The following is a 27,492-nucleotide window of genomic DNA, read 5'->3' as shown; positions in this document are numbered from 1 at the left end:
ATTCCATCTCGGACGCCAGGACTTGCCCTCCGGGCAGCTGCGAGTAGCAGGCCTCTGGGTTACAAAACAGGAGACTCTGAGCCTTTGTGCGGGGTCGAGGTGGGGCGGGGGCTTCCTGCGGGTCCCTGGCCAGGGCATAGGATGGGAAGGCGCTCCAGGAGAGTCTCCGGCCTGTGCGCCTCCTGCCTCGAATGATCCCGCGGGGGCCGCTCGACGGACCGAGCGGCTGCGGGACGCCTCGGCCCGGTCGGTGCCCTCGGTAGGGTCTGTCCTTCCCGAAGGCCCACGCAGAGACGCGCAGCGCGACAGGGGCCACCTCCTGATCTTCTGAAACGCCAGAGGGACGCGGAGACAACGACTGGCTATCACCCCGCAGGCGCGGTCGCGCGCCCCGGGCGCAGAGCTGCCTCAGAGTCCTGACGGCCCTCGAAGAAAGTCGACGGACCCCGGGCCCCGGCCGCGCCGCAGCCCCCGCCCTCCGCAACTTTCGCGAGCGGTAGCGGGGCAGGAAGTGGGGGGGCGGGGGCGGGGCCAGGCGCGCGCGCCGGCCCCGCCCCCACCCCGCCCGTGGCCGCGCCCCCGCGCCCCCCCGAGCCCTGGAGCCGCCGAGCCGCGGAATCGGAGCGCTGGGCGCCGAGCGCTGAGCCCGAAGGCAGGGCGAACAAAGCGGTGGCGGCGAGGGCGGCCCAGGCCCCGGACGCGCGGAGCGAGCGACCCGCCGGGCCTTTGTCTCGGGCGGGGCAGAAGCTGCGGCGGCCTCCGGGCGCCCCGAGCTAAGAATGCGGCGCCCGGCAGGGCGGATCGTGGGGCGCTGCGGAGGCGGGCTGCACGGAGCCCGGTCCGGGTCCCGGGGGGACTTGGGTGTGTGAAGGGGGGGGATCCAGCGCGCTGCCCTGCGCCCGCCCCACGACCGCACGTGGGCGGGAGCGGCGGCCCGCGAGGAGCCGGAGGAGGAGGAAGAGGAGGGGACGCGCGGCGGCGCAGCGGGGACCCGGGGCCGCCAGCGCGAAGCCCCGCCCCGGCCGCCGAGCCCCGCGCGGGCGGGCGGTATGCCCCGCGGCCGCCGCACTTTGGCCAGAGCGCTGCCCTGAGCCTGTCGGCCCAGCACGCAGCGGGCGGGCGGGCGCTGCGGGCGCCATGGAGCAGTGGCGGCAATGTGGCCGCTGGCTTATCGATTGCAAGGTCCTGCCGCCCAACCACCGGGTCGTGTGGCCCTCGGCCGTGGTCTTCGACCTGGCACAGGCGCTGCGCGACGGCGTCCTCCTGTGCCAGCTGCTACACAACCTCTCCCCCGGCTCCATTGATCTCAAGGACATCAACTTCCGGCCGCAGATGTCCCAGGTGAGGGTCTGGGCGCGCCAGAGGGGCCCTGGTCCGCGGGTGTTGGCGCCGCCAGGCGGTCCCGGGACCTTGGTCGGAGCGGCTGCTCAGGGACGTCTGCAGGCGGGGGGACCGGGAGCGGAGAGGGGGCGCGTCCCAGGCCTCTGAGCCCGCTCCTCCGAGGGGCGAACCCGGGAGGCACGAAGTTGGCCAAAGTCCCCCAAACCTGGGGCGCGCATCTCTGCCTGCGGGCACTGCCTGGGAGCGCCCGGGACTGGGGCTGCGCCTCCCGGAGTGAGGGAAACCCTGGCGGTGTGCTTACCACCGCCTCCCCGTCTCCCAGGCCCTGGCGCCAGGACCCAGTGAGGGTTCCTTTCGACCTCGGAAATCCCACCGGGCCGGTGGCCTCGACAGGCGTGGCATACCCCAGCTTCGCGACTGGTGGCTGGATGCCCCGGAGGACGAAGGAGCGGGCCGCTGGGCTCGGGGCGCAGCGGGAGGGGCCCGGCCGGGCAGGGCTGGGAGCTGGGAGCCCTGGCGGTTGAGGGAGCTGGTGGGCTGGGGGTGCCGACCCCCTTGCTGGCCTCTGCGTCCTCCTGAACCCTGAGGTGGGGGTGATGCAAGCAGCACCAGATCCTTAGGGTCGCAAACTTACTGGCATCGGGAGCGCCTTTGCTTCCTCAAGTGTGGTCTTTGTCGCGGTTGAGGCGCATGTGGCTGCGGGCAGGCAGGAAGATGTCTCCTTGGCCGGCAGGAGCTGCCTTTCTTGGCCCCTTAAAGGGAACTTGGTTAAGACTTAAGCAGAATAGAATCTCCTGTCCTACTCTCCCCAGCCGTGCAACCCCCATCCCAGCACCTTTGAAAGGGCCCTAGGTGCCCAAGGGGACCAGGGGGCCACCGGAGGTCTGGCCTGTGTTCCTCAGGAGCCACCTTCCTGCTAGCCCCGCAGCCCCTTCTTCTGTGACCCTCGGCAAGTCTGAGTGGACAACGGCCATTCACAAGCATGACATCGGAAAATGGGCTGGGGGAGGGAGGGATGGAGTGAGTCACTGCTTTTCCAGGCTGGGCTGCATGGCCTCTGCCCTTTGGCTGTGATCGTGTTTCCAAGGAGATGGGGGCACCCCCCTCCACTCCAGGGAAGATGGAGGGTGGCTGCTGGCAAAGAAAAGTCCTGGGGAGGGGAAGGGGCTGCCTTCCCACTCTGTAGTGATACCCCAGCACCACGGAGGCGGGTGGCCCGGTGAGGGAGCCCTGGCCGCACTGACCTGCCTTCTGGTCCTCAGGCTCCCCTGAAGCCAGTGCCGTCTTTGGGCACACTCAGTGCTAAGTAGCCCGAGGTCCTGGGGCCAGCTGTCCTGGCTGCAGAATGCTTTCACAGATCCAGTCCTCTCCTCTGCCGTCACCCGCGGTCCCTGGGGGCTGGGAAGGACTTGCCCCACTTGGTGGCTGGAGGAACCGAGGGGAAGAAGAGCCGCTGAGGGCAAAGCTGGGCCTTGCGCGGGCGTGTCAGCCTCTGGCTGTGAACTGCAGGGGCTGCCCAGGCTTGCTGGCTCCTGGAGGTTCCCGACTGACTGGCAGAGAGGTTGGGGCCCAGGGCCCAGCCCGGGGTGGGTGGGTCCGCTGGATTTGGGCAGGATCGGGGAGGAAGGGGTGCTGGCTGTGGCATATAGCTTGGCTCAGCCCCTGCGCTGGAAGCGCAGTCTTCCTGGGGTCCCTGGAGCCACCCTCGGGCCAGCAACACTGAAACCGGCAAAGTCCTGTCCAGCACCCCTGCCCCAGGCTGGGTGAAGTGGTGTTGAGGGGGGCTGGGGAGGAGAACCAGATGGGCGAGTGTCTGTGCCTTCATGGCCACGTGCTCTTACTGGCACCTGGCGCTGTCACCTCCCCCGTAGTGACAACCTTTGGGGCCTCAGTTTCGCCATCTATGTATGTAATGGGGGCTGAACTAGTGGCCACATTATAGCCATGTTGGGAGGATTTGGTGAGCAAAGTCAGAGAAGGGCCTTAATGCCGCGCTGAGGGGACATCAGCAGTTTTCAGAGGGGCGCCTGGACACTGGCAGTTACCGCCGAGGGCTCGTCTTCCTGACCTCAGCTTGTCTGTTGTCATGTGGAGGGTGGGGCTGGTCACATGGATCTCTGTGTGTTGGTTGCTGGCACAGGGATGACTGTGGGTGCTCCGTAAACCTGTGTCCGCCAGGTCAGGCAGTGAGCTGGGTGGCCCCATCTGTGTCCTCACAATGAATGAAACCATTGTTCCTACCACGTGTGGCCGTGCAGGGCTTGGAAGAGGAACCCGGTGGGCTCTCTGTGTGGCTGCTCTTTGCTCTCTGGGGGGCTTATCTTCCCTAGGTGGGGGACGGAAAGGACGTGGTCCTCTTGGTCCCCGGTGGTTGCATCACCAGAACAGTCGTGGCTGCCCTTTCTCACCCATCCCGCCCTAGGCTGGGCACGATCTGGGGAGGGGCATGCCACCCCTGCTTCATAAATGAGACTGCAGCTCAGAGAGGTCGAGTGACTTCCCCAGGTCACACAGATAGTAAGAGGTAAAACTAGCGCGTGAACTTAGGTCTCCCTGCTAGGACGGTTTAGGCAGATTGTGATTCCACAAGCTTCGCCTCCGATGTTGGGCGGGCCCTGCTGGATGCCCGGCCTCCTTCTCGGTGGTTCGTGGTGTGTCTGTTTCCGTGGGATGGATGGGGGGGGAGTGCGTGCCTGTTTCCTGTGGGGAATCTGGACACTTTGCTGGCGAGTGGGCAGGGCCTGTCCCCCTCCCTGCTGTCATGGGGTGCCTGTCCATGGGCCCGTCAGCTCAAATGCCTGCCACATAGCCCCTCGCTCCAGAGTGCCACACTGGCTTCTTCTGGTGACATCCTGTTTTTAGAGGACAGCATTTCGAGTCCCCCTTCCGTCTGAGTTGACCTCAGGTGGGTTATTGGCCCTAAAGGGGCATAATAGCAGTGTGCACTTACTGAGTGTCTGCTGTATACAGAGCCAGGTACTGGTAGGTGTTCAGGGATGGATGCAAGTTGCCCCTTTGTCGTGTCCTTCCGGAGCCAGCAGGGTATGCTTTATTTTTAGTTTTTTTATATCCAAAATGCCTAGAAGCCACCTTGGGTTTAATTACACTAATTAGGCATGGCCACAATCTGCTGATCTTAATAAGAGAGCGTGTGTGCCTGGAGCAGCTTCAGTTATGAGGTCCTGAGTTTGCTGATGCCAGCAGACAGCCCCTGCGTTTGAACCTTTGAGGCACCGCCGCCCAGACTCTTGACCGCACCACCCGGCAGGCCTTCTCCCCGTAGAACAGACTGGGGACCCCATCTGTTTGGGACCCGAGCCCGCCAGGGTTTCCCACTGCCCACACCTCCAGCCTCCAGTCCTTCCCGTCCCTGCCTCGTGTCTGACGCTCCAGCCTGCCCCCTCCGCCCCCACACCTTTTCCATCAGTGTCCATCGTGTGCTGTGCCCTTGCTGGAAGACTTCCTCTCCTTTTGCCCTGGATCTTCCCGGAGGAGCCAGTCTATTGGCCCTTCCTCCAGGAAGCCGCCTCTGATTTCACTCTCTTCCCACCCTGCTGCGTTGCGAGCCTGGCCCTTGCCTCCCCATGCCATGTGCATGGTATGTACCTCTAACTCTTCCTTTCCACACTTTGCTTTAGTAAAACCCACATCGTTTGGGAGCCACACCCTTGCTGCTCACTCTCCAAAACCCAGGAGCTGGAGAGCTTCCGAGTGGGGGATGCCGGCATCCGTGTGTGGTGGCCCTCCGCCTCCAAACCGGGGTGAGCCCTCCCCAGGCTTCCTTCCTGGGTCCTGCAAAGCCGGGCCTCTGCTCCTTTGTCGCTCTGGTCCTTCCTTCGAGGAATGGTCACTGGGCCCCTGGCTGCCAGGCAGGGGTCCAGTCCCTGCTCCGAGACGCCTCCTGGTGAGCAGGACACACAGTGGGTTGACAAGGTGCCCGTGGACGAAGACATGGCCTTCAGGTGTCCAGAGAGTGTCCAGAATGCAGGCAGGACACAGTTCCTGAGGCCGCGGGGTGTGAGGGGCCGATTCTAGCGGAAACAAGGAAGCTGTTTCTTTCCTTCTTTTTGAGTCTGATTTCTTTTTAATTTTGAAAATATCCTGACACACTTGAGAGGAAGTTGGTGACTCGGTGCCCTGTATCCCCGAGTGTTTCTGTGTGCTTCCTACAGATGAGGGTCCCCTCCACAACCACAGTGCAGCCACCTGAGCCCAGAAGACCCATGTGTCCACAAATGCCCCTTTCAGCAAAGGGTCAACCTGAGGGCTGGGCCACCCCTCAGCCTGTCTTTGATTTTCCCAACCTTGTTGCTTTTGAAGGTTCCAGGCAGAACCTTCCCTGGGTTTATTTGCAGAATGTCCCTCCTTTTGGGTTGGATTCAGGCTTTGCACCCGTAGGGGTCGGGGCAGCCACGATGCTGCCTTGTCCTGACATCCTGTCTAGCAAGGTGGCACGTGGTTTCCAAGTGTCCCCTTGCTGGGGGTGTTGGCTTTGATCACCTGATGAAGGCAGTGTTTGCCGGGGTCTCCACCGTGAAGGCCCTCTGTCCCCCCTCGGAGGTCACAAATATTCCCAGGAAGGAACTTTGAGACAGCTTCGGGGTCTAGTCCCACCTTCTGCTTTCTTCGCTTTTTCTTTTCCTTTCTTTTCTCTCTCTCTCCACCACTTTGGTTGACGGTTTCTCGTCTTACTCCGCGGAGTATTATCTGTGTTTGTCACTGTTTATTTTGATGCCCAGATCGGCTCAGGCGTGACTAGTGGGAATTGCTTAAAGCTGGCTTCCATATGTCTTCTTGAGCCTCCCATCATTTTTGGAGCATTGTCTCTTTCGGGGCACAAGACATCTAAGCTCCTCTTGTATCTTATCTTGTCCAAGCTCAGGACGCAGGCGTGTGTTTAAGGAGCTGGCTCCGCAGGGCAGAGGCGTATGTAGAAGCCGAGATCCGGGCGCAGGTACACCTGCTGCTGGGGTGTCCGCACCTCCAGACGCTCTCAGCAGTCAGACCAGGGCCGTGTGTGCATCTGAGTAAACACAGGCGTGTGTGTGTCTGCGTGCACACATTGGGCTGCACACGTTCACATGTGTATTTGTTTTCTGTCTCTTTAGCGCTGCCAAGTAGAAATGTGTGACTGCATCTGTCTTTTAAAATTTCTGGGGGTCATGTTTAAAAAGTAAAAAGAAATGTGTCTCGTTAATTCTCATAATATATTTTATTTCACCCGTGCCCAGCGGGCTGGGAATCAGATCTGCTGAGGTGAAGAAATCACGTTCTCTTTAAGTATCAAACACAGATGTGCAGAGGGAACAAAACAGATACACAGTACATCTTGTGGTATTAAAATTTCATGTGGGGAGGGCAGTTAGGACAAGTGCCTGGAAAGGCTCCTAAGGGGGAGGGTAATGACAAGAAGCTTGAGAAACACTGATTTCCCGAACATTAGCATTTCCAGGTGGCAGAGTTTGTGGCCCCCAGTGTGTGCAGCAGGGGGAGGGCGTGGGGGAGGGGGTGGGGAGGGGGAGGGGAGGGGAGGGGGGAGTGGAGGCCGGTGGACCTGGAGCCTGGTGTTTAGCACTGACCTGCTGACCAGAGGGGCACTTGCAGGGCTGTGTGGGGCAGGGTTTGAGGCTGGGGTCTGGAGTCAGCAGGAAAGGCTGGTGCGTGTCACCTGCGCAGGTTGTGGGAGGGCACAAGCTGGTGTTGGTGGCACGTGACCTGTTTGTGCCGTGTGCGCTGATTATGAAGATCTGGCTTTGGTGTGGGCCGCTGGGGTCAAACCAAAAAGAATGCTGTGTGTTGGCTGGGGAGGCCATCTTGGGGGACCAACCTCCTCTGCTCTGAGCCCCGGAAATGATGTGTCTTGGGGCTTGGGGTGGGGTCATGGGGGCTCAGCTGACAGAGGTGGGTAGCCACAAGGTGCCCCCGCCCTGGTGCCTCATTTCAGCCCCCACGAGGTCCTGGCGACCGAGGATGTCCCCTCCTTGGCAGCATGGTGTCCTCCGGCCCCTGCCTCCTGTTCCTGTGCCCAGGCCATGTCTGTGGCTGTGGCTTCCCAGAAGACGGTGCTGCCGGGGCCGGCGTGGGGTGCCCTGGTTTAGGCTGATGCCCTGCAGCTCTGGGACTGGGGCCCTACCAGGTGGCCCTCCTCTCTGACTGCCCGCCTTGAATCCAGCTCCTTCTCCTTTGGCACCCAGCCGGCCACAGCCACCCCCTCCCAGAGCAGCTGTTGGCAAACGTTTTATGTCGGGGGCCAGGCAGTCAATATTTCTGGCCCTGTGGGCCAGACGGTCTCTGTCGCAAGAACTCACCTCTGCCCTCACAGTGCGAGGGCAGCTGTGGATGATCTGTAAACGAGTGTGTGGCTGTGACCGATAACATTTATTTCTGGAGAATGAAATTTGAATTTCATATACTTTTCGTGTGTTATGAAATCCTATTCTCCCTCCCCTGCCATGAAATCCTAAAAACCTTTCTACTAAGGTCTGTAGGCTGTACAAAACCAGGCATGGAGCCAGGCCGCTGCTCCCCGTCTGCTTAGAGCCCTTTCCGGGGCCGGCGAAGGTGGCCGCGTCCTCCAGGCTGCCCCCTCCCGGCTCCCATCACAGTTTGCATGAATCACGGTCGTGTCTCCTTTTGTGTCCAGAGCCCTTGGCGTCGGCTGCTCACACAGGAAGTGTTCCGTAGAACAAAGCTTTTCCACTGCTGATCTTGTGCCAGGAAGTGTGCTGAGCGCTGCCTGGGCGACCTCCTCGCGTCGCGGAGCGCGTGTGGCTGGGGCTTTGCTCTCAGCCCCACTTCTCCGCCGGGGAGGCTGAGGCCCCTCACGTCTGGAGCGGCGCTGGCCGAGGACAGGTCCTCCAGCATGTAGTGAGTGAGGTGCGCTGCCTGACGGCTGCAGGGCAGCGCTACGTTGTGGCGAGGATCCAGTGATGACAGGTCACTGGCCTGGCTGAGCCCCCATCTCCCCATCTGGAAGGGGGCTCTCGCAGGCTGTTGGGGGAGCTTAGAGAGAAAGTAAGAGCCTGCCTCCAACCAGGCCGGGTCAGTCTCAGAGCACGTGCCCCCTCCCCATGCCCAGGGGCCTGGCTTGCTCCCCACGGCTGGACACTGGTCCTAACTCCCCGCTGCCTCCTGGGCCAGCTGCCTTCCCTCCCCTCCACTGTCCACCTGGCTTCGCGTTGCCTCTGGGGGCCCAGCCGCAGCAGAGCCTGGAGGGTGGACTGCCAGGGCCCCGGCTCTGCCCCTCCCTCTCTTAATTTACCCTTCCACCCCAGGCGGTGGGGGGTGGGGGTGGGGGAGGAGATGGATGGAGGATCCTTGGCTGAGGGGTGGAGGGCCCAGGGTTGGGGGATGGCAGCCCTGCCATTTCCTCTGAGGGTGATGGGGGAACACCTGCCAAAAGGGGTCTCACATCCTCTGCTGTTTCCTTCCGAGGGAGTCTGGGGTTGGAGGGGGCAGGACTTGCTGTCATGTCCTTTGAGGTGGTGCTGGTCCTCAGCAGGTGCAGAAGCTTGGATCCCTGGGGCCAGGGAGACTGGAGGGCTTCATGGAGGAGGTGGCACTTGAGCTGGTGTTGAAAACTGGATGCCGTTAGGTAACTAAGGGTTGGAAATGGGTGGTTGCTGCAGAGATGAGCTCTATGGGGGCAGAGGCTGGGGTGGGGGGTTCCCACTCTGCCCCCCAGGCAGATGGCTGCTGCCTGGCCGCTCCCTGTCCTGGGAAACTTTGTTCTCTGGCTGCCTAGCCATAGCACCTCCCCCGGGCCTCGGGTGACCCTGTGAGACCCTGTGAGGCTGTGCCCGGGTTAACAGAGAGGTGACAGGCCGTCCTGAGGTCGCACAGCTGCGTGGGGGCCGAGGCCTCAACAACTTGCCCGTGTCCCTCAGTCCCTGGAGGACCCTTCACTTCGCTCTTCATTCCACCGGAAAACCAACCCTTGCACGGGCCTCTGCGGACGAGGAGTCTCGGGGACCACGCAGGGCCTGGAGCCAGAGATGGCCTGGGGCTGGCCGGCTCTGCCTTCTGGCCGTGTAGCTTCCGGGGGGGGGGTCCCCTCACTTGCTCCCAGGTGACTGGGAGAGTGTCACTCTGGCATTACTCAAGTCCCATTCACCGAACATCCACCCCCAGGCATCCGGCAGAAGGCAGAAGAGAGAACCGTGTCCTTCTGAGGGGAGGGAGACAGAATAAAGGATTCGTGAAGAAAGAGAGATGCAGAGAAAGGCAGCAGGCAGGAGGCTGGGGGCTGCCACTCAGGAAGCTGAGGCAGGCTTCCTGGAGGAGGTGCTGGGGGCCTCTCTGCCAGCGTGCTTCCTGCCTGCTCTGAGCTGGAACGGGCACATGGCCTGGAGTGATGTTCAGGCCTATCATGAGGGGGCGCTGCCAGAAGGGGTGGTCTCTGGGCGGGGTCCTCGTGTGCCCAAGACACAGCCCCCTGGCCAGGCCAGCTCTGCCGTGTGAGCGGCTATGCCTCTGTGCTTCAAGTCTCTGCCTACAGAGTGTGGCTTTCGTGTTTCTGCCTGCCCCATCCACATCCTTCGTCCAGTTCTGTATGGCTGCCCGCTGTCTGCTCCTCCCTCCATGCACCTGGGGACCCTGGGCCGCCCACTCTGGTGGAGCTGTCTGGGGGCAGCCCCCCCCAGGGACCCGTTTTCTCACCCTGCGCCTGGCCTGTGCGCCCCAGGCAGTGGGGTGACCGCTGACTCATCCCTGGGGTGGGGACAGGTGGAGCACTGGACCCTCTGGGACATGGATTCAAATCCTGGTCTCCACTTCCTCGCTGTGTGACCCCCTGCCCCCACCTCAGGCCCCATTGCCTCTGCTGTAAAGGGGGTTTTGACAGCCACCTCGTGGGGTTTGGCTGAGAGCAGAGGACCCAAAGCTCTCAGCCCAGTGTCTGGAGGTGATACGTGCTCAGTGGATGGTGCCCCCCCTCACCGCACCGGGATCCTCTCCCTCCACGGCTGGCCTCACTCTGGGTGTCCGGCCCTTTGGAGCCTGGAAGGAGGGGTGGGGGTCTGCCTCTCCCTGTAAAGGCCCCTCCCCTACCTCGTGCTCTGGAGCCTGACGGGGGAGAGGTCAGGGCGGGGTGGGGGGTGGACGCCGCAGGACCCGCAGACCTGCTTCCACACTGGACACCACGCTTGGGAGGGACAAGCCCCTGCCCCGCTCAGCCCTGGAAGCTTCGCGCTCAGCCCTGGAAGCTTCGCGATCAGCCGGGCCGAGCTCGGGCCACGTTCTTGGTCCCCCTGTAGCTCTCCGCCATCGGGGGCCCTCTGGTCAGCATCCTGCAGCTGCCCTGACTGTTCTGGTTTCCGGATCCAAAAGATAAACAAGAATAACAGACATGTGGCTGCAGAGGGAGGCTGGGCTGGGCAGTGGGCGCCCGAACTGCCAGCTGGGATTGGGGGTCCCCAGGCGAGGCTCCCCACCTGGCAGCGTGGGTTCGGAGGCCTGAGTGCTGCTAAAAACGCACAGTGCTTCTGTTCTGCGGGTTTCATCTGCAGTTTTTGTAACGTTTATATAAGGATTAAAGTAATTATTTTTAACACCAACTCCTTGTGCCCCTGAGCCAGCGTAAACTGTAGGCCACAAATGCTTCTATGGGTTTGTTTTGTTTCGTGCTTTTGGTTTTAAAGGCAGCGTGTGCATGGAGTGTCTGGCGAGCGCTGGTCCAGGCGGGCAGGGATCATGGCTGCTGGCCCCCGGCCTCCCGTCCCTCCAGGGGCTGCTTCTCCTCTGGGTCTTTCCAGGGATGGGGTCCACCCCCAAGTCCCCCAGGGCCCGGTTGTCCTCTGTGTGGGGCGGGGGTGCTGGTCAGAGGACTTGGTAAGGTGCTGCTCACTGCCTCCTGACCAGCTCGTCCGCTCTGCTCGGGGCTTTGGCGGCTGCAGCAGGAGAGGTGTCTCCCGGGATGTGGCGGGTGGTAGAGTCGGGTGCGGGGTGGGGGTTGGGGCTGTCACAGGCCCAGACGGAGCCATCTTGCAGGTGGGCGGGTTTGGGTTCCGAATGTTTCTCTGTTCCGTGCGCCTCCTGGTCCCACCGAGCCCTGCCTCTGCCCGGCCTCTCCCCAGACGTACCGTCCACACTTCCAGTTTCCACCACGCTTGCTTGATTGTCACGTTTGTCTCACCAACGTAGGATGCCTTCGGGGGTGGTGGTGCAGGCACCGTGCTGAGCGCGTGGATGACCCCAACCCCAGGGAGAGGGGCCAGTGCAGCCCCGCCTGCCAGGGCCATGCCGTCACGAGAGGCTGGGCCTGGACTTGCCTGCCTTCCTCCCACCTGACTCCCAAGGCCCACGTTTTGATCTCCTCCCCTGGGAACTGGCTCTGGTTGGCGGGAGTGTCCCTGAAGGTGTGGCCCGGTGAGAGGGGCGGGCCTCTGCTCCTGGGCCTGGGTGTCCCTCCTGGGAGGACAGAGGTCATGGATGCAGCACGGACTGCTCATCTATCAGCTGCATCCAGGGTGTCAGGTTCTTGGGACTGTTGCCACGTGTCCTGGGCACGCAGGACAGCTGGGGAGGGTTCATCCGTTCACGCCCTGTGTCCAGGTCCCCCTGGGGTGGTGGAAGGTTCTAGAGCCTCACGCTCATGACAGCCACACCCTGAGACGCTCCCTCTCTTGCCCCCGATCTCCCCCAACTCTTAATTTACTCCTCCGCCCCGGACACCGGGCATCTGTGTTTTCCTCCCCAGCGCCCAGCTTACCTCAGAGACCCCCGGCAGTCCTTTTGGTGAGACCAGGGACCTTTCAGATCCGAGCTGTTTCTGTCCTCAGACGATGGTGACTCACGGGTTCTGAGCGCCCGTCTGGGTGCCGGGGAGGGGGCAGGCTCTCTCCTCCTGAGGTGGCTTTATCCACGCCCCTCCCCAGCTGCAGGGCCCAGAGGGAGAAGGCAGGAGGCGGGGCCCGGAGACGGGCGCGTGGGCTCCCCAGCCCCTCCGGCCGCGTCCCCCTGACCTCTGGGCCTCTGTGCTCCCGGCTGTGGAGGGGCCGGCCGCCGCCGCCTCTCGTGGTGTCTGGGCACAGTCGGTGTGTCTGGGGCCCAGAGCTGGAGGCCTGGCTTTGCCGCTGACCGCCGTGGCCGCCGAGTCTGCCCGTGGCGGGGCCTCGGTCCCGTCCTCTGTAGGACGGGGGTGAAAGCGGTGTCCTCCTCAGCGGGCGAGGGGACAAGCGGCGTGCGCCCCGTCCAGGCAGCGGGGTGTCACCCAGCCACTCGGAGCGCAGCCCTGACGCTGCAGCGTGGTCGGGCCTCGGGAGCGTGCTGGGTGGAAGCAGCCGGCGCAGGAGGACGGGCGTCGCGTGACTCCACTTACGTGGAAACGCCCAGAAGGGACGGATCCGTGGGGACGGAGAGGAGATGGGGGCGGTCCTGGCGGCTGTCCGGGGCTGGCGGAGGAGGGGGTGGGGTGTCTGCTAACGGGGTGGTGGAGGTTCCGGGACCAGGTGGGTTGGCGCCTGCACAGCGCTGTGAACGTGCTCAGGTTTATGTCAGGTGTACTTCAGCACAGTGACGGGAGTAGCGCTGCCCTCGAAGGGTTGGCGGGGGGCCTGAGGGAGGAGCCGCAGCAGGTGCCTGCCAGGCGGCGCCCGCGGGCACAGGGCACCTTCCCCGTGAGGGCGTCTTCCTCCTTAGGGGACGCTAAGTCACGTTTGGTGACCATGTCGGTGTACAGGCAAACACACAAAGAGCGTACTTAGATACGTGAGTGTTTAGATGTCGTCTTCCAGCTCAGACTCTTCCGCAGGCCCTAGAAGTGCCGCCGGCAGTGCCTGGTGGCGTGGGGCCTGCGCGGCTGCCCTGGCGGCTCCGGGTGGCGCGGGCTGCCGTCGGGAGGGGCCGGCCCAGCAGGTTCCCGCCGGGGGGGGGGGGGCTGAGTGCGGGGGTGGGGGGGAGACTGCCCGCCCAGGGGCGCGGCCCGGGGTGGGGCCGGGCGTTTCTGCCTCCGCTCCTGCATCCTGGGCGGGCGGCAGCCTCTGCGTGGAGGGCAGCGCTGGGGAGGCGGGCGGGGTCTGTGGCTGCTGAGAGCAGGGACTTGTCCGAGTCCCCGGTGCCCTCGTGCCTCCCTGTAGTGAGGAGGGAAGGCGGGTCCAGGGAGCACCGGAGCTCTCGGGCCACTGGCTTCGTGCTTGTTTCTCAGTTGCCCCACCTGTAAAATGGGGCCATCATGTCTGCTGTAGGTCCTCTGGGGGCGGGAGGGAGGATGGCCCTGGGCTTCTACAGTCCCTGCAGGGCCACCCGCCGTCGGGGCGTCTAGAGGGGATGCAGGAGATATGTGCGCGTGGACTCGCTCTGTGGAAGCTGCCCTGCCTCTGACCCCGCGGTCCCCTGTCCTTGACCACGTCTTAAGGAGGGGCGTTGTCACACGGCGCCCCATGTCAGGCCAGCCGCCTGGGAGCTGTGGTTGCCCCAGGAAGCAGCCTGTGGACGCAGTGCCTGCTTCCAGGGCGGACGTGTGTTTTCTGAGGTGTCTGGGAGCATCTCGGCTTCCTCGCGTTGGCTGATGGTGCGAGGTTCCCGGAGTCTCCCCGCCCTGCAGGGAGGCTGGGCCGGGACCCCTGGGGACGTCCCATCCCAGGGTCATGTGCGGGCAGTGTGCTTCCTGAGTCTTTCCTGGGCTGGAGCTGAGGGGTGGGCCGTGGGGGACACCGGCTTTGTCTGGAGTGAAGGACTGAGTCAGTAAATCCAGGCTTTCACATCGCCTCCCACGCAGCCCCGGGGTGTGTGCGCGCGCGTCTGTGTGTGTGTGTGTGTGTGTGTGTGTATGTGTCTGTGTATGTGTGTGTGTCTGTGTGTGTCTGTGCCTCTGTGTGTATGTCTGTGTCTGTGTGTGTCTGTGCCTCTGTGTGTATGTCTCTGTGTCTGTGTGTGTCTGTGCCTCTGTGTGTATGTCTCTGTGTGTGTGTGTGGGAGATGTGTGTTTGCCGTCTGGCTGAGCTCTGCATGGACTGTGCAGCTGTGTTCCCCAGGACTGAGGCATCGCATTTCTGGGGCGAGGTGCACGTGTGAACAGATCCGAGTGGGCGTTGGGGTCGGGAGGCCAGGCTCGGCCTGCTGTCTGCGCGGTGCCCTCTCTGTGTCTGTCTCCGGCCCTGGTGCATCTGGACGCTGCCAGCCACCTCTGGATGGGCTCAGAGCTCACACCCACTTTCCTTCAAGCGGCCAAGGGGTTTTGCCCACAGGGCTCTGCCCCTCCGTCCTCCCTGCTTGCGGGGAGCCCTGGCCGCATCCCCATGGCCGCATCCCCACTGTGGGTCAGGAAACAGGTGGTGCAGGTGGCCGCTGAGCAGTGCGTTCCTGCTGCTGGGAACCCTGGACCCGCTCTGGGGCCCCATCCTGCCCCCTCCTCCTGTCTGGGCCTCCTGCTGGTGGTGGGAAGTGCTCAGCCCGGGAAGGAGGCCGGAGTGACATGGCTCCGTCTCGCCTTGCCCAGCGGAGGGGCTCTGGCCCTCAGCCTCTCTTCTGCTTTGCCATCTGGTGGCTTGGGGACTGCAGGCCGGCACCTGGGCTGCCTCTCAGTGGCGGTGGGCAGTGGATCTGGCCAGGACGGTTTCTCGTGCGGGAGCGCTCAGCCCTCTCTGACGTTCCTTGGTCATGATGGGGTCGCCTGTCTCGCTGTGCCTGCTCTGGGCTGCTCCCAGGGCCACCTGGTGATGCTGAAATGGTCCTAATTAGTCACGAGACTGGAGGCGCTTAGCTGTGGGTCAGTCCCCAGCAAAGGGCAGCCCCTGGAGGGACAGGAGTCATCGACTATTTGGCAGCTATGGAAACCGAGGCTCTGAAAGCACAGGTCCTTGTCTGAGTCTACCTGTGGGAGATGGAGGTGGGAGTCCCGAGGCCTCCTGTGCACCTGTGGCCTCCGCAGGGTGCTGGTGGGCCTCTGAGACGTGAGGTTTATCCCTGTGTCAACGCTCCCATTGGTAATTCCTCCGCTGTCACCCACTCTCTTAACTCATGTGCGTAATAAAGTTTTTTTCCTCAAAAAGGGGGAAGATAGAATTTTCATACACCACTCCCTCCTCATGCAAATAAACCTTAGGAGAAATGGGCCTGTCATCTCTTTGGGTGTATTTGCGGTAATTTAGCTGCTTAAATGAAACATCTGTCAGCCTGCCGGGCTCAGGCGGGCAGAGCCGCAGACGCAGACAAGAGCGCCTGGGAGGCAGCGTGTTCGCTGCAGGGGCTCGGACTCGCGGCCAGATCCGCCAGCCTGCAGGTGCCTTTGGCACCTGAGGCCACTGTGACAGGGTGTGGGGGGCTGGAGCGTTTGTACCCCATCCCCTAGGGTCCCTGAGGACCGCAGGAGCATCCTTGTTCGTGGCCCGGCCAGAGGTTGGCAGTGGGCCTCCAGGACCGGGAGGCACCAGCCTCGCCGCTGATGTGCGGACTTGGCCGTGGCCGGGGCCCGGGGAGAGGCTGCCTGGTCCTGCAGCCTGCACGTGCCCGAGGGACTTTTAAGCCCAGGCTGTCCTTGCGCTGTTTCCTCCTTCAGGGAGGGAAGGGTGGGTCCCTGTCGGGGTGGTAGGAGCTAGGCCAGGCTTCAGCCTCAGATCTGCTCCGTGGCTGAAGTGGCCAGTGAGCCCCTAGGCAGCGTCTTAGTCACCCCCCGCCCAAGTCACTTGGCTCATCTTTCAGATGGGCTGCTGTGTGATGTGTGAGGTCCCTGGGGCCTTGGGCCTTGTGCGGGTCCCAGTCCCCAGCTCCTCGTGGGCACTGGATCGTGAGTGCTTTCCTATCCTCCCCTTTGGAAACTCTGCTCTTTGTGAAATTCACTTTTGGGACCCAGCAGGCACTGGTTTCTGTTTGAGTCCCTGTGTGGTGCAGTGGGACCGTGCCAGGGCACAGCTGGGCTCTGGCTGGAGAACACCTGGCCCCAGGCCTTTCTGTGAACAGTGGTCACTTCACTTGTAGTTTGATTCTTGGGGGAGGGGGCTGCGCCTTTTCTCGAGGCCCTTCCTTCCCAACTACCTGTTGGAGATCTCTCTTCCTTTAAGATCTGCCAGATCTGTTGCCTCTTCCAGGGAGTCCTCCTGGATTTCACCAGCTCTTCCTGCAACTGCCACAGGTCACCTGGGCCTCCTAGCTCTTAGCGAACATTTATTGAACCTGTGAGAGATTGGCCCTCAGGGTGAGGGAGAGATGAGTGAGACTTGGCATCTCCTTCAAGGGGTCCAGAGTCTCAGGGGAGAGTGGGGTTGAGGGGACAGGACCATGGGAGCAGCAGTCATCTCGAGGGGAAGTGACAGGGTCTTGGAGCCACTGCCTTGAAGGAGGCAGGGTGTGGCTCTTGGGTGGGTGGCTTCATCCTGGGTGCCAGGGAGTCCTGGAAGGAGTTGGAGAGAACACGATGTGCCTGGATTTGGCTTCAGAAACTTCTGCTGTGGCTGCAGTGCTGGGAGTGGATTGGAGGGCAGGTCTAGAGGCCGGGACGTTGGGGAGGAGGCGGATGTGGTCACCCCCGCAGGAAAGCTGATCGGGCCTGCCCTGGTGGGGGATGCAGGGTTGGGGGAGGGAGAGAAACCAGGGGTCCAGGGCTGTGCAGAGCTGACCGTGGATCGGACACGGGGTGATGAAGAGGGCGCCCTGGTGTGGGGCTTGGGCAGGGGTGTGGAGGGTGGGAAAAGCCCAGACCCCGCCCTCGGGGTTGGCTTTGGCCAAGAGCCCAGGGAAGGCCCGGCTCTCCGGGCGGCCCATCCGGGATCTGCCCTGACGGGAGTTGGGGGACGTTCCAGCCCCACCCTCTGTGCTCTCTGTCTGGCTTTGAGCTTCCAGCTTCTTTTCCGGTTTCCATGTGGCTGACCACAGCCGTGTCCAGGCTGGACTTTGTGGGGGGTGTGCCCACCTCTGCACCCTCCTTGCAGAGCCAGTCCACTGAGAGAAATATCTCTGATTAGTGTGGGGCGTGATTCCCGACCCCTCCTCCCCTGGTCCTTCCGTTCTCATTGTGTTACCAGCTTTGCCTTCAAAGTCCATAGTTTCTGCAAAAGGTTATAAAGGCGTAACCAGGGGCGGGCACGCTGGATCCCAGCTCTCCGGGGACCTGCAGACCCCCATGCGCGGTTCGTCTCCAGGTGACACCATGGCCTTTGCAGAGACCCAGCAAAGCCGCCTCAAACCCCAGAAGACTTGGGTGTTATTTCTAAGTGGTTTATGCCTATGGAAAGAGTGGTTTATCTTCAAAAGGGCATCGCCTCGGATGGCTTTCTTTGGGACTGCTTTGTTGCTATTGATCCAGTAAAGGTTTAATCAGGAAACGAGCGCGCAGCTGGTTCTGTGGAGGGTAAACGCAGCCTGCTTGATTTTTGATTTCGGGGTGCTGGCCACACGTGAGCCAGCTCTCTGGGGCCTCCTCTTCCCAGGCCTGAGCTTGAGTGGTGCCTGAGCCAGGAGTGAGCCCAGGGGTGTCAGAGGGTGCTCCGGGGGCCTCTGCCTGACTCCACGTAGGTGTCAGCGAGGAGTAGGTCCTCTCTTGGGCACCCACTCCGTTTCTGAGGGTCACCAGGGTCTGTGGCGGGAGGCTGCGTGCAGCAGGAGGTTTGGATGTCGTCTGTGGCTGTCCCCGTTGAGGGCTGCCTGCACAGATGCAGCGTTATCCAGGGCCCCGGGCTGACCCCGTGGGTGGGGACCCTGGAGTGTCTGGGGCGCCCCCGGCAGCACGCTTCCCCCTCCGCGGGCCTGGTGTGGGCGGTGCCGGTACACGTGTATTCCAGGCTGGCGGGTCTGTGTACACCCGGAGGAGAACGCCCTGTGCTCAGCTGTGCACGCCCCACTCTAGTTATGGAACTGGGCAGGGCCTGCCGGCGGAACCTGCTTGTCCCGCGTCCCCACACCTCTGCAGTCCTGTCCTGGAGCCCTACAATCAGGCTGTGTCCGAGTCTGTTGGGCAGTCTTCCTGCTGAGACGTGAAGTCGTGCTGCGCACCTGAAGGCGCCTCCCGCGTAGGGAGACGAGACATTTGTACACCCTCGTGAACAGGGGTGACGCCAGCTCCCGTGACTGGACATGTCTCCCAGGCCACGTCTGAGGCAGGACCCCTCCCTTAGCAGCCTGCCCCACCGAGGCGGGGGCTGTGCTCTCCCGGCCCGCCCAGGGCGCCTCACCCCTGCCCGCCCGCCCTCGGCTCTGACCAGTGGCGTCTCCTGGTCTTCCGGTGAGTCCCGGCTGCAGACTCTGCTGTGGGCTCGCGTCCCTGATCAATCATTAATTAATAGTCAGGGAAGAAATGCTATTTTCACTGAGCCTCTGGGTGCTGGGACCTGATGACTCCTGTTTCGAGGGAAGGGAGCCCCGCTCGTCCGTGTCCCCCTGGGGTTTGCGCAGAGGGGGTCTGCCATGCATTTCTGGAAGGAGCCACCCCTCTGTGTGCAGCCCAGGTCCTACCACATTCCCTTCACCCTTGCAGCCCTCGAAGGACCATTGCTGCAAGAATTAAGTATTTTCTCCTGTAAATAATTCATGGGATTCTCATGGGTGAAAACAATCAGTCCCTAAACTAAAAGTGACCGTCGTTAAAGCCACACACGGCGACACCCGTTACTGACTGCAGATGAACCGAGGCCTGCAGAAGCAGGGTCTAGGGCACAGGCAGGCTCAGGATGACAGGCAGGGACCCCGAGGTGCAGGGAAGTCTGGACGTGGGGGTCCAGACTCCCAGCGTAACAGGGAAGATAATTTCAGCGAAATAAAACTGAAAGGTGAAGCCAACAAAACCCCACATCAAACTTTGATCTCTAGAAACCGTTCAAAGAATTAACTCCCGGAGCAGAGCTCCTGTCGAATGGCTTGTCCAGGTTCCTCTGCGTTGATAGAGTTATCTCTGAGGTGTGGGTGTTCCCAGTGTAGAGCCCGGCTGGAGCCTTGCAGGCGGGCGCAGGCCTCCCTGGCTGTGCTCAGAGGCGGAGCTGGGAGGGAGGGTCTGGGAGGGCGTCCCTGGGCAGCCTGACCTGCGGGCCGCCCGGGCAGTGGGGGACGGAGCCCCTCTCTGCAGAGGAGTCCCAGCCCCTGTGCCGAGGGGAGCGGGTGGTTCCTGCATCTTCATCCCTGTCTTTATGCCCGGCCGCGTGTTCTGGAACCTCTGCTGCTGGGGCCCGTGAGGGTCAGAGAGGGGAGCGGGTGGGCAGAGGTGGGGCTGGGGGTCTCCCCTGTGGTCTGTCTGCTCCCCCGACGCTCCGGGCCAGCTTATTTTGCTGTATCTGTGCCCAGCCTCTGGCTTCCAGGAGGCCACCTGGGTGGGGATGATGGTGACCGAGAGCCATTAGGAGGGGGTGTCCCGGGAATGGAGCTGTCAGGAGATGGGGGACGATCAATGCTAGGGGTCTGCTTGGGCCTGTGGGACGAGGAGTCAGGGTGGGGGTCTTCTGGGGGGTGCCCCTTCCCCGCTCCAGGCCTAGGGCCGGGTGCAGCGTGAGGGGTGGCTCTGGTCCGGGCGACTTCTGGGGGTCCGAGGCTGCCCTTCCGTGCCCCTTCAGACTCGCTGGTTCACAGCGTGCCAATTCCCACGTGGCTTTCAGTGGCCCAGACCACTTGGGTGTGGTTTGTCCTTGTTTCTTAAAGAGCGAGGTGCTGCTGGCCGCGCCGTCCCCCGGGCTGGCCGGTGGGGCTGGAAGTGGGGGATGATACCGGCCGCCGCTGTGCGTGCCGTGGGAACCAGAGGTCAGCCGCTGGGCCCGGCCAGGCCTTCCCGGCCAGTGTTCTCCCGGGCAGCCCTGCTCCGTGTCGGGAAGGAGGGTGGGTGGCTGTTGCAGGCCCTCGAGCAGGAGCAGGAGCCGGAGCCATGCTGCTCCTGCCGGAGTGTGAGGCCCGGGGAAGGGGCCAGGCACACACCCACTTGGTGCCCCAGGTGTCCTGAGTCGTGACCAGAGCAGAGGGGGTTTCCAGGCCTTTCGTGGGGTCTGCAGCTCCGGACACCAGTGTTCCTCGACCCTGGTTCTCATCAGGGGGCCTGGCCCGCCTCTGGGTGCCAGGCTGTTAGACAGAGGAGAGCCAGGCTCCCCACTGAAGAGCTGCATTCTCCCTCCGCTGCCCTTGGCTCCTCGGTCACACGCTGACCCCCAGTCTCACTGGGGGCTCCACACTGTGGTCTGGGGCCCAGCCTGCCTGAGCTGAGGACAGGGAGGGGCATGCGGGCGCGGCTGCCATGGGGGCGCAGCTGGATTAGAGATGTCTGCCGAGGCGTGGGTGATGGAGGGGGCGCTCTCTGCTTCTCTGCCTTCCCTGGTGGAAGGGAAGGCCATCGGCCTCGGAGCCCGCCCTGGGGTACCCAGCCGTGTGACCTCCTTCCCTCCTCTGAGCGCCTGCCTCTCAGATTCCTCTAAGTCCAGCCCAAGCTCCCCCCTTGGACAACCTCCCCTGCTCGGTGTGGCTGGCTCTGCTTCCGCCCTGTTGGTGCCGGCCCTGAGGGGCCTTCATTCCCTGGTCTGGCACACAGGGGGCACCTGAAGGGCCCGTCTTCCCAAGGGAGCTGCTGCTCCCCTCTGATCTCCTGCACCTGGGACCCCTTCTCCTCGGGTCTGGGACTCCTTCTCCCTGCATCTGGGACCCCTTTGCTGAACAGAGGGTGTTGAGAAGCACCAAGGCCCGGGCTGGCAGGACATCTGATGTAAACTGTCCAGAGAGAGGAAAGAGGCTCGCCTTCATGTAGGGCACCTCCCTTCTCTGCGCTGGTGGCGTTTGCCGGCTCCCAGCGGAGAGAAGACCTAAGACCGTCAGCCCCCCGTGTCGGACGGGTACTGGATTTCTTGGCGGAGGTGGTAACTGGCGGTGCTGCTCAGCGGAGGTAGGTTCGGGGCGAAGCCTTGTGGAGCGATTCTCCGGGTTGGAGGTCCTTTGACCAGGGCTCAGGGTGAGCCTCCGGGTGAGCGGCGCCCCGGCCGCCTTGGCCTTTGTCTGGGGGTGGGGGCCTCTCCAGGGAGCGGGGGCGGCGGGGAAGTAGGTCTCGAGTCTGTTGTGGTTTAGAATTGAAACCGGGAGGTGGTGGAAGTCCCCTCAGATCAGACCTTCTTGGGCCTGAGCTGCCCCAGGGAAGGGCCAGGGCAAAGGAGGTGCCTCGGAGTGAGGCCCGGAGGCGGGCCTGAGCGTCATGTCCTGGCGAAGCGCTGTAGACCGGGGGCTCACACAGCAGAATCTGTTCTCCCAGTTCTGGACAGCGGCGGTCAGGGATCCAGGTGTGGGCGGGGCTGCGCTCACCCGGGGGGCTCTGGGGAGGGCCCTCCTGCCTCTCCCAGCTTTCGGGGCCCCCGCGGCCCCCTCGCTTGTCCCAGGGCAGACTGCCCTCGTCTCAGGCGGCTCCTCCTCCGTGTCTCCGCCTCTTCTCGCCTGTCTGGAGAAAGGACACTGTTCTCTGGGTGTTGGGCCCAGCCTGATCCAGGGTGTTTTCCTCTCGAGGTCTTTACCTCAGTTACACCTGACCTTATTCCAAATAAGGTCAGATGGTGCAGTTCTGGGGGTGAGGACAGGGATATGTCTTTGATTTTGGGAGGGAGGGAACCTAGGTCCACCCACTGCACCCTGCTTCCTCTTTCTCCTATGCACACATTGACTGGGTATTTGGTGCCTCAGAGTCCTGGGCTCCTGGTGGGGAGGGGTGCAGGGTTCAGGGGCCTTACTGAATGGCTGGGCTAGGGGCCAGAGTGTGGGAGAGGTGCAGACTGAGAGGTGGGCGCCCCCGGGAAGGGAGGGTGCTGGCAGGTGTCCGCGAGGAGGTGGTGTGTTGGCTGGGCTGAGTCGGATGGGCCCAAGGTCAAGGAGGTTGGTCTGGGAGAAGCATGGGGCTGGGGGGCCCTTGTGGTCTGCAGCTGGTCGGCTGCACTCAGTTCTCACCCCTTTGAACCGCTCTGCTGCCTTCTCACTTCCCTCCGGAGCCCCCGCCCCCTTCTCCGGAAAATAACCCCTGGGGTGGGGGTGGGGCAGGCTGGCAGGTGGGTGGGCACCTTGCTAACCCATCCTGGGAGCTTCGGTTTAATGTTTAATTAAGGGTCTCTCCCGTGGTGGGTGGGCAAGGGGTGGGTGATGGTTGGATGGATGGATGAAGGTGGGGGGTGGATGGTTGGATGGATGAAGGTGGGGGGTGGATGGATGGATGGAGGTGGGGGATGGATGGATGGATGGATGGATGAAGGTGGGGGGTGGATGGATGGATGAAGGTAGGGGGTGGATGGATGGTTGAAGGTGGGGGATGGATGGATGGATGAAGGTGGGGGGTGGATGGATGGATGGATGAAGGTGGGGGGTGGATGGATGGATGGTTGGATGGATGAAGGTGGGGATGGATGTTGGATGGATGAAGGTGGGGGGTGGATGGATGGATGGATGAAGGTGGGGGGTGGATGGATGGATGAAGGTGGGGGATGGATGGATGGATGGATGAAGGTGGGGGGTGGATGGATGGATGAAGGTGGGGGGTGGATGGATGGATGGATGGATGGATGAAGGGGGATGGATGGATGTTGGATGGATGGTTGGATGGATGAAGGTGGGGGTGGAAACAGCGCTTTGGTCCTCCTTGGCTCAGCCAGCTCCCTTTGGTGGTGCCCATCCGGGCTGAAGGCTGTGGGTTGTGGCGATCATGTTTGGTGGCCCCACCACGATGCACCTGTAGGGGAGGTCGAGCCTTTGGCCCCAAGTGAGAGGAGCAGGGCCTCTGAGGAACAGCTCAGACTGTCATGTAAATACAGCAGTGAAACTGTGGAAACAACCAGACTATCCAGCAGGGGGTAGGGGTGGGGAATGGGGGACACGGGATGTGGAAGAGGGGCCAGGCCAGGGGGAGATTCCACGCCCCTAGCCTGGGAGCCGGTGCTCGTGTTGCCGGTGAGGAAATGCCAGGGCTCGGACTGATGAGCTATTCCCAGCAGTCAATTTTGTTTAAAAGAAATGCAGAGTCAAGAAGCAGAGCAGAGAAAGCCCCGGAGCAGCTAAGTGGAGCTTCAGGCTTTACGGTGGGAGCTCCTGTGGGTTTTGCTTTAGTCCACGTCCCCCCTTCTCTGGGAGACGTCGTCTCTACTGGGAGAAAAGACAGAGCCACGTTGTTCCCTGTTAAACCTGCGCAGGACCCCCGGCAGCTGGCAAGGGGGGAGGCCCCTCCGTGCCTGTCTGGGCCTCAGTTCCCCCACCTGCTAAGGGGGGCTATTCCAGCCCAAGAGCCCCGGAAACGCCGAGACTAGAGGGACCGGCCGCCGCCTGAGCCCTGGGTGCGCAGGCTGGGGAGCGCGCGGCCGGCGCTGAGGCCCGCCCTCCGCGTGCACGCGGGCAGGTGGGGCCGGCGCTGGCCCCGCCCCCCTGCGCGCGGCCTCCCTGCAGGCTTGGCCCCCCCGCTCCCCACCCCGTAGGGGCGGGGGTGAGTGTGCAGCTGCGGCCGCGAACATTCCTGACCCGCGGTTCGGGGGCGAGGGCCCAGCTGCTCGCCTGGCGAACAATGGCGCCCCCCGCCCCGCCCCCTGGGGGGGCAGCGCTGGGGGAGGGGCTGCTGGCGCTGGTGCGGCTGGGATTTCCAGAAAGCGCAGCGTCTCGCTTGATCTTCGTTTTCTGACTGTCAGAAGGTGATGTCCTCAGACACTCGCTGGCTGCGGCTTGTGTTTTCAATCCGTCCCCGGGTCGCGCTCCTCCCCAAGCCCCATCCACAGCGGAGGAATCTTTTTAAGGAGTCTTGAAAGTAACACCTACTCCCTGGAAAAATGGAAAGAAGAAACACCTTAGAAGGAGGAAGTTCCCTGGACTCCTGCCCCGCGAAGGCCTGTCCCTGCCGCTGAGAGGCCCCCAGACCCACTGTGTCCATCACCGGGGCTGCATTTGTTCCTCTTCCCAGGGGAGCCGGAGACCCTCCCGTGAGACGGGAGGCTGTGGGGGGTGGGCACAGGGGCAGGGAAGGCTGGGGACGGCGTGGGGGGGTGGGCACAGGGGAGGCCCAAAGGAATCACCTAGTCCATGCTGGGGGGGGCCCATGCTGGGGGGCCCTGGTGTTTTCAAGCTGGGTTTTTTTTTTTCCCAATTTGGTAAAATGCACATGAAGTTTACTGTCGTAGCCCTTTGCAGCGTGTGGCCCTGCAGCACCAAGAACGTGCACACTGCTGTGTGGTCATCACCACCGTCCCTGCCATGGCTCTCTTCATCCTGTAAAACTGAAGCTCTGCCCCTGAAACAACTTCCGATTCCCCTCCTCCACCCCCAGCAGCCACCCGCTGCCATCTGTCTGTAGGGTTTTGACTCCTCTGGGGACCCCATGTGAGTGGACTCCCACAAGATTTGTCTGTTGGTGACTGGCTTCTTGCACTGAGAACTACAACCTCAGGTCCACCCTGTAGCGTGTGTCAGGAGGGCTTCCTTTTTAAGGCTGAGTAATAGTCCCTTGTAGGGCTAGACCACATTTTGTTTATCCACTTACCTGTTTTTTTTTTTTTTACTATTAAAAAGTTTTTTTCGTTTAAGTATAGTCAGTCTGCAGTGTTGTGTCAATTACTGGTGGACAGCATGGTGTTTCAGTCATCACGTACATGCATATATTTGTTTACATATTCTTTTTCATTATAGGTTACTACAAGATACTGAATATAGTTTCCTATGCTATACAGAGGAAATTTTTTCCTTATTTGTTTTATGTATAGTTGTTAGTATCTGCAAATTTCAAACTCCTAATTTATCCCTTCCCACCCCCTTTGCCCTCTGGTGACTATAAGACTGTTTACTATGTCTGTGAATGTTTCTCTTTTGTAGATGAGTTCATTAGTGTCTTCTTTTTTCTTTTTCTTTTTTCAGATTCCTCATATAAGTGGTACTGTATAGTATTTTTCTTTCTCCTTCTGGCTTCACTTAGAATGACGATCTCCAGGTCCATCCATGTTGCTGCAAATGGCATTATTTTGTTCTTTTTTATGGCTGAGTAGTATTCCATTGTATAAATACACTACATCTTCTTTATCCAGTCATCTGTCGATGGACATTTAGGTTGCTTCTATGCCTTGGCTGTTGTATATAGTGCTGCTGTGAACACTGGCATGCATGTGTCTTTGAATTTGATACCCACTTACCTGTTGATAGATGGGTTGCTTCTGTGTTCTTTGGCTTTGTGAATAATGCTGCTTTGAATATGGGTGTACAGATGTCTCTTTGAGGCTCTGCTTTCAATTCTTTTGGGTCTATACCTGGAAGTGGAATTGCTGCGTCATAGGGTGATTTTATTTTTCATTTTTTTTTGAAGAACCTCTGTACTGTTTTCCACTACGGCTGCAGCATTTTACATTCCTGCCAACAGTGCACGAGGTCCCAGTGTGTCCGCACCCTCGCCAGCACTTGTTTTCTGTTTTGTTGACGGTTGCTACTCTAATGTGTGTGGGGTTGTATCTCACTCAGACCAGCACTGAAGCTGTGGGACCCCCTCCCTCCCCACTCTCCCATGACCTTGTGAGGAGGTCAGCCTCCTCGGAGCTACCATTCAGGTAGGCTCTGAGAGGGGCAGCCCTGCCCCGGGACCCCTGGCGAGCTCTGTGCCCAGTGTGGGTGTGTCCCCAGTGTCCTGCCGCCCTCCCAGGCTGACAGTGGTGACTAAGACGGGACAGGAGAGGCCCAGAGAGGGTGAGGTGAGGCCGGATTCCAGAGAGTTATGTGGTACATTGTGCCCCGTTGGAGAGTGGTGGCCTCTCTCGTGGCTCGAGGCCGGGCTGGCCTCCCTGAGCCCGAGGTCAGCGGCAGTTGGATCTACTTGGGAACAACAGTTTCTTCCCCACGTGAACAGAGGAGTGAGTTCGGGAGCCACGCCCGAGACTTGCTATGTTAAGGGCACCGTCTGCAGCGGAGGCCCCGGGGGGCGAGGAGGCGGGGAGCCTGGTGCTGGCATTGGAGCCGGACCCTCACCTCGGCTTCTTCATGGAGGGCCTGGCCCTGCGGGCCCCCGGAAGCTGGGCTGTGAAAGATGCCTGAGTCTTTGGGGCATGTGTAGTGAGTATTTGGCTGAAGGACTGTGACCGAAGGGGCAGGGACTCCGGCAGGTTGTAGATGCAGGGCCTGGACGTCGCTCCCTGGAGAGCCCGCCTCTTCCCGGCAGGCCAAGCCTGGCAGGCGTCCTGGCCTCCGTGCTCCTGGCCCGGCGGCGTGTCTGCTTCCCATCCCGCGGGTGTCCTCTGGGGCCACGGGAGGGGCAAGTAAGTGCCTTCTGTCCTCTCCTAGCTAAGCTTACGTGTGAGGCACACACAGCAGTCTGCTGAAAATAAAGTCCAGTTAAAAACAGGAAAAACGTGTTTACATTTTACCCTCAACTTGCCTGGACGTCAGAACCGTTGCCTTCAGTCCATGTCCACCTGCAGACATTTCTGTGCTCGGCCTCATTCCTCATGATGCAGGCACAGACCCCATCGCCCTGCGAGGCTGGTGTGGGAGTGGATGATCTGGGGGCGCAGGAAGCCCGCCTTCCATTCCTGGGTGGGGAGCAGTCCCATCCCCACTGGAGTCTCCCAGGGATGTGCCTGTGATTGGCCCAGATTTCACTGAGCACCTACTATGTGCTGCTCCTGCCCTGGGCACTTTGGGTTCTTTCCAGCACCTCGGGAGAGATGCTTCTTGAAACTCCCTGTGGCACCTGCAGAAAGTGGGCAGCGGGGGAGCATCGCCTGCTTTGGCTGTTGCGTGGACACTGTTCCCCGTTGGGCCTTGCTGGCTGGCCCTGGGGTGACCACGTCTATCCCCACTCGGTGACAGCTGATTCAGCAGCCTTGGTGGGGACAACAGGCCCTCAGCAGGTGGCCCGTGGACGAACGGACCTTGGCTGTGGTGTGTGTCTCTGTCATGCTGCTTCTTAGAGCTGCTGGGAGCCGTGGGGACGATAACGGAACATGACATCTTGTCCTCTCTTCTCGCAGTGATGTGTGCTGACCTCTGAGTGCCCAGTGTGGGCCTTGAATGACAGTTTCTGCAGCATTTGTGGCACTTTGGAGAAGGATGTGTGTCTCTGGTGTCCGTGACGGGTGATGAGACCTTAAACATGCCGCCTGTACCGCGCTGGTTTCCCACACGTGGGAGGCCGTTTGCGTGTGAGGGGGTCTCGGCTGCCTCTGGGTGCTGGTTCCAGCCCCTGGCTGAGCAGGGGCTGGTTTTCACTGAGCAGGGTCCTCCTCCTGGGGTAGCTGGTGTTGGTTCCCTGATTTTGGGGTGTTCAAGCCAGGC

General features: G+C 61.7%; 1 protein-coding gene and 1 long non-coding RNA gene across 5 annotated transcripts in view; both read left to right on the top strand.

The window, feature by feature from the left end:
- Positions 1-475: 475 nt before the first annotated feature.
- Positions 476-27,492, top strand: part of VAV2 (vav guanine nucleotide exchange factor 2) — a 168,414-nt gene continuing 141,397 nt past the window's right edge. For 3 of the 4 annotated variants that reach the window (XR_004319565.1, XM_032478856.1, XM_032478855.1), the window contains exon 1: positions 1,138-1,341. Coding sequence is in view for 3 of the 4 variants with exons in the window: in XM_032478856.1 (XP_032334747.1) it covers positions 1,138-1,341 (204 nt within the window). In the remaining variant the exon portion in view is untranslated. Of the gene's footprint in view, positions 1,342-27,492 lie in introns of all 4 variants that reach the window. The other variant, XM_032478854.1, reaches the window with a different exon arrangement.
- LOC116663312 lies at positions 8,103-9,594 on the top strand. The gene is made up of 3 exons (XR_004319567.1): positions 8,103-8,217; positions 8,843-8,935; positions 9,472-9,594. It is a non-coding gene; the product is annotated as an uncharacterized LOC116663312 (long non-coding RNA).

The sequence above is a fragment of the Camelus ferus genome, chromosome 4 (genome assembly GCF_009834535.1).
Source record: "Camelus ferus isolate YT-003-E chromosome 4, BCGSAC_Cfer_1.0, whole genome shotgun sequence".
Taxonomy (NCBI): domain Eukaryota; kingdom Metazoa; phylum Chordata; class Mammalia; order Artiodactyla; family Camelidae; genus Camelus; species Camelus ferus.
The sequence above is the reverse complement of the archived record's forward strand: the minus strand, read 5'-3'. Positions and strand labels throughout refer to the sequence as shown.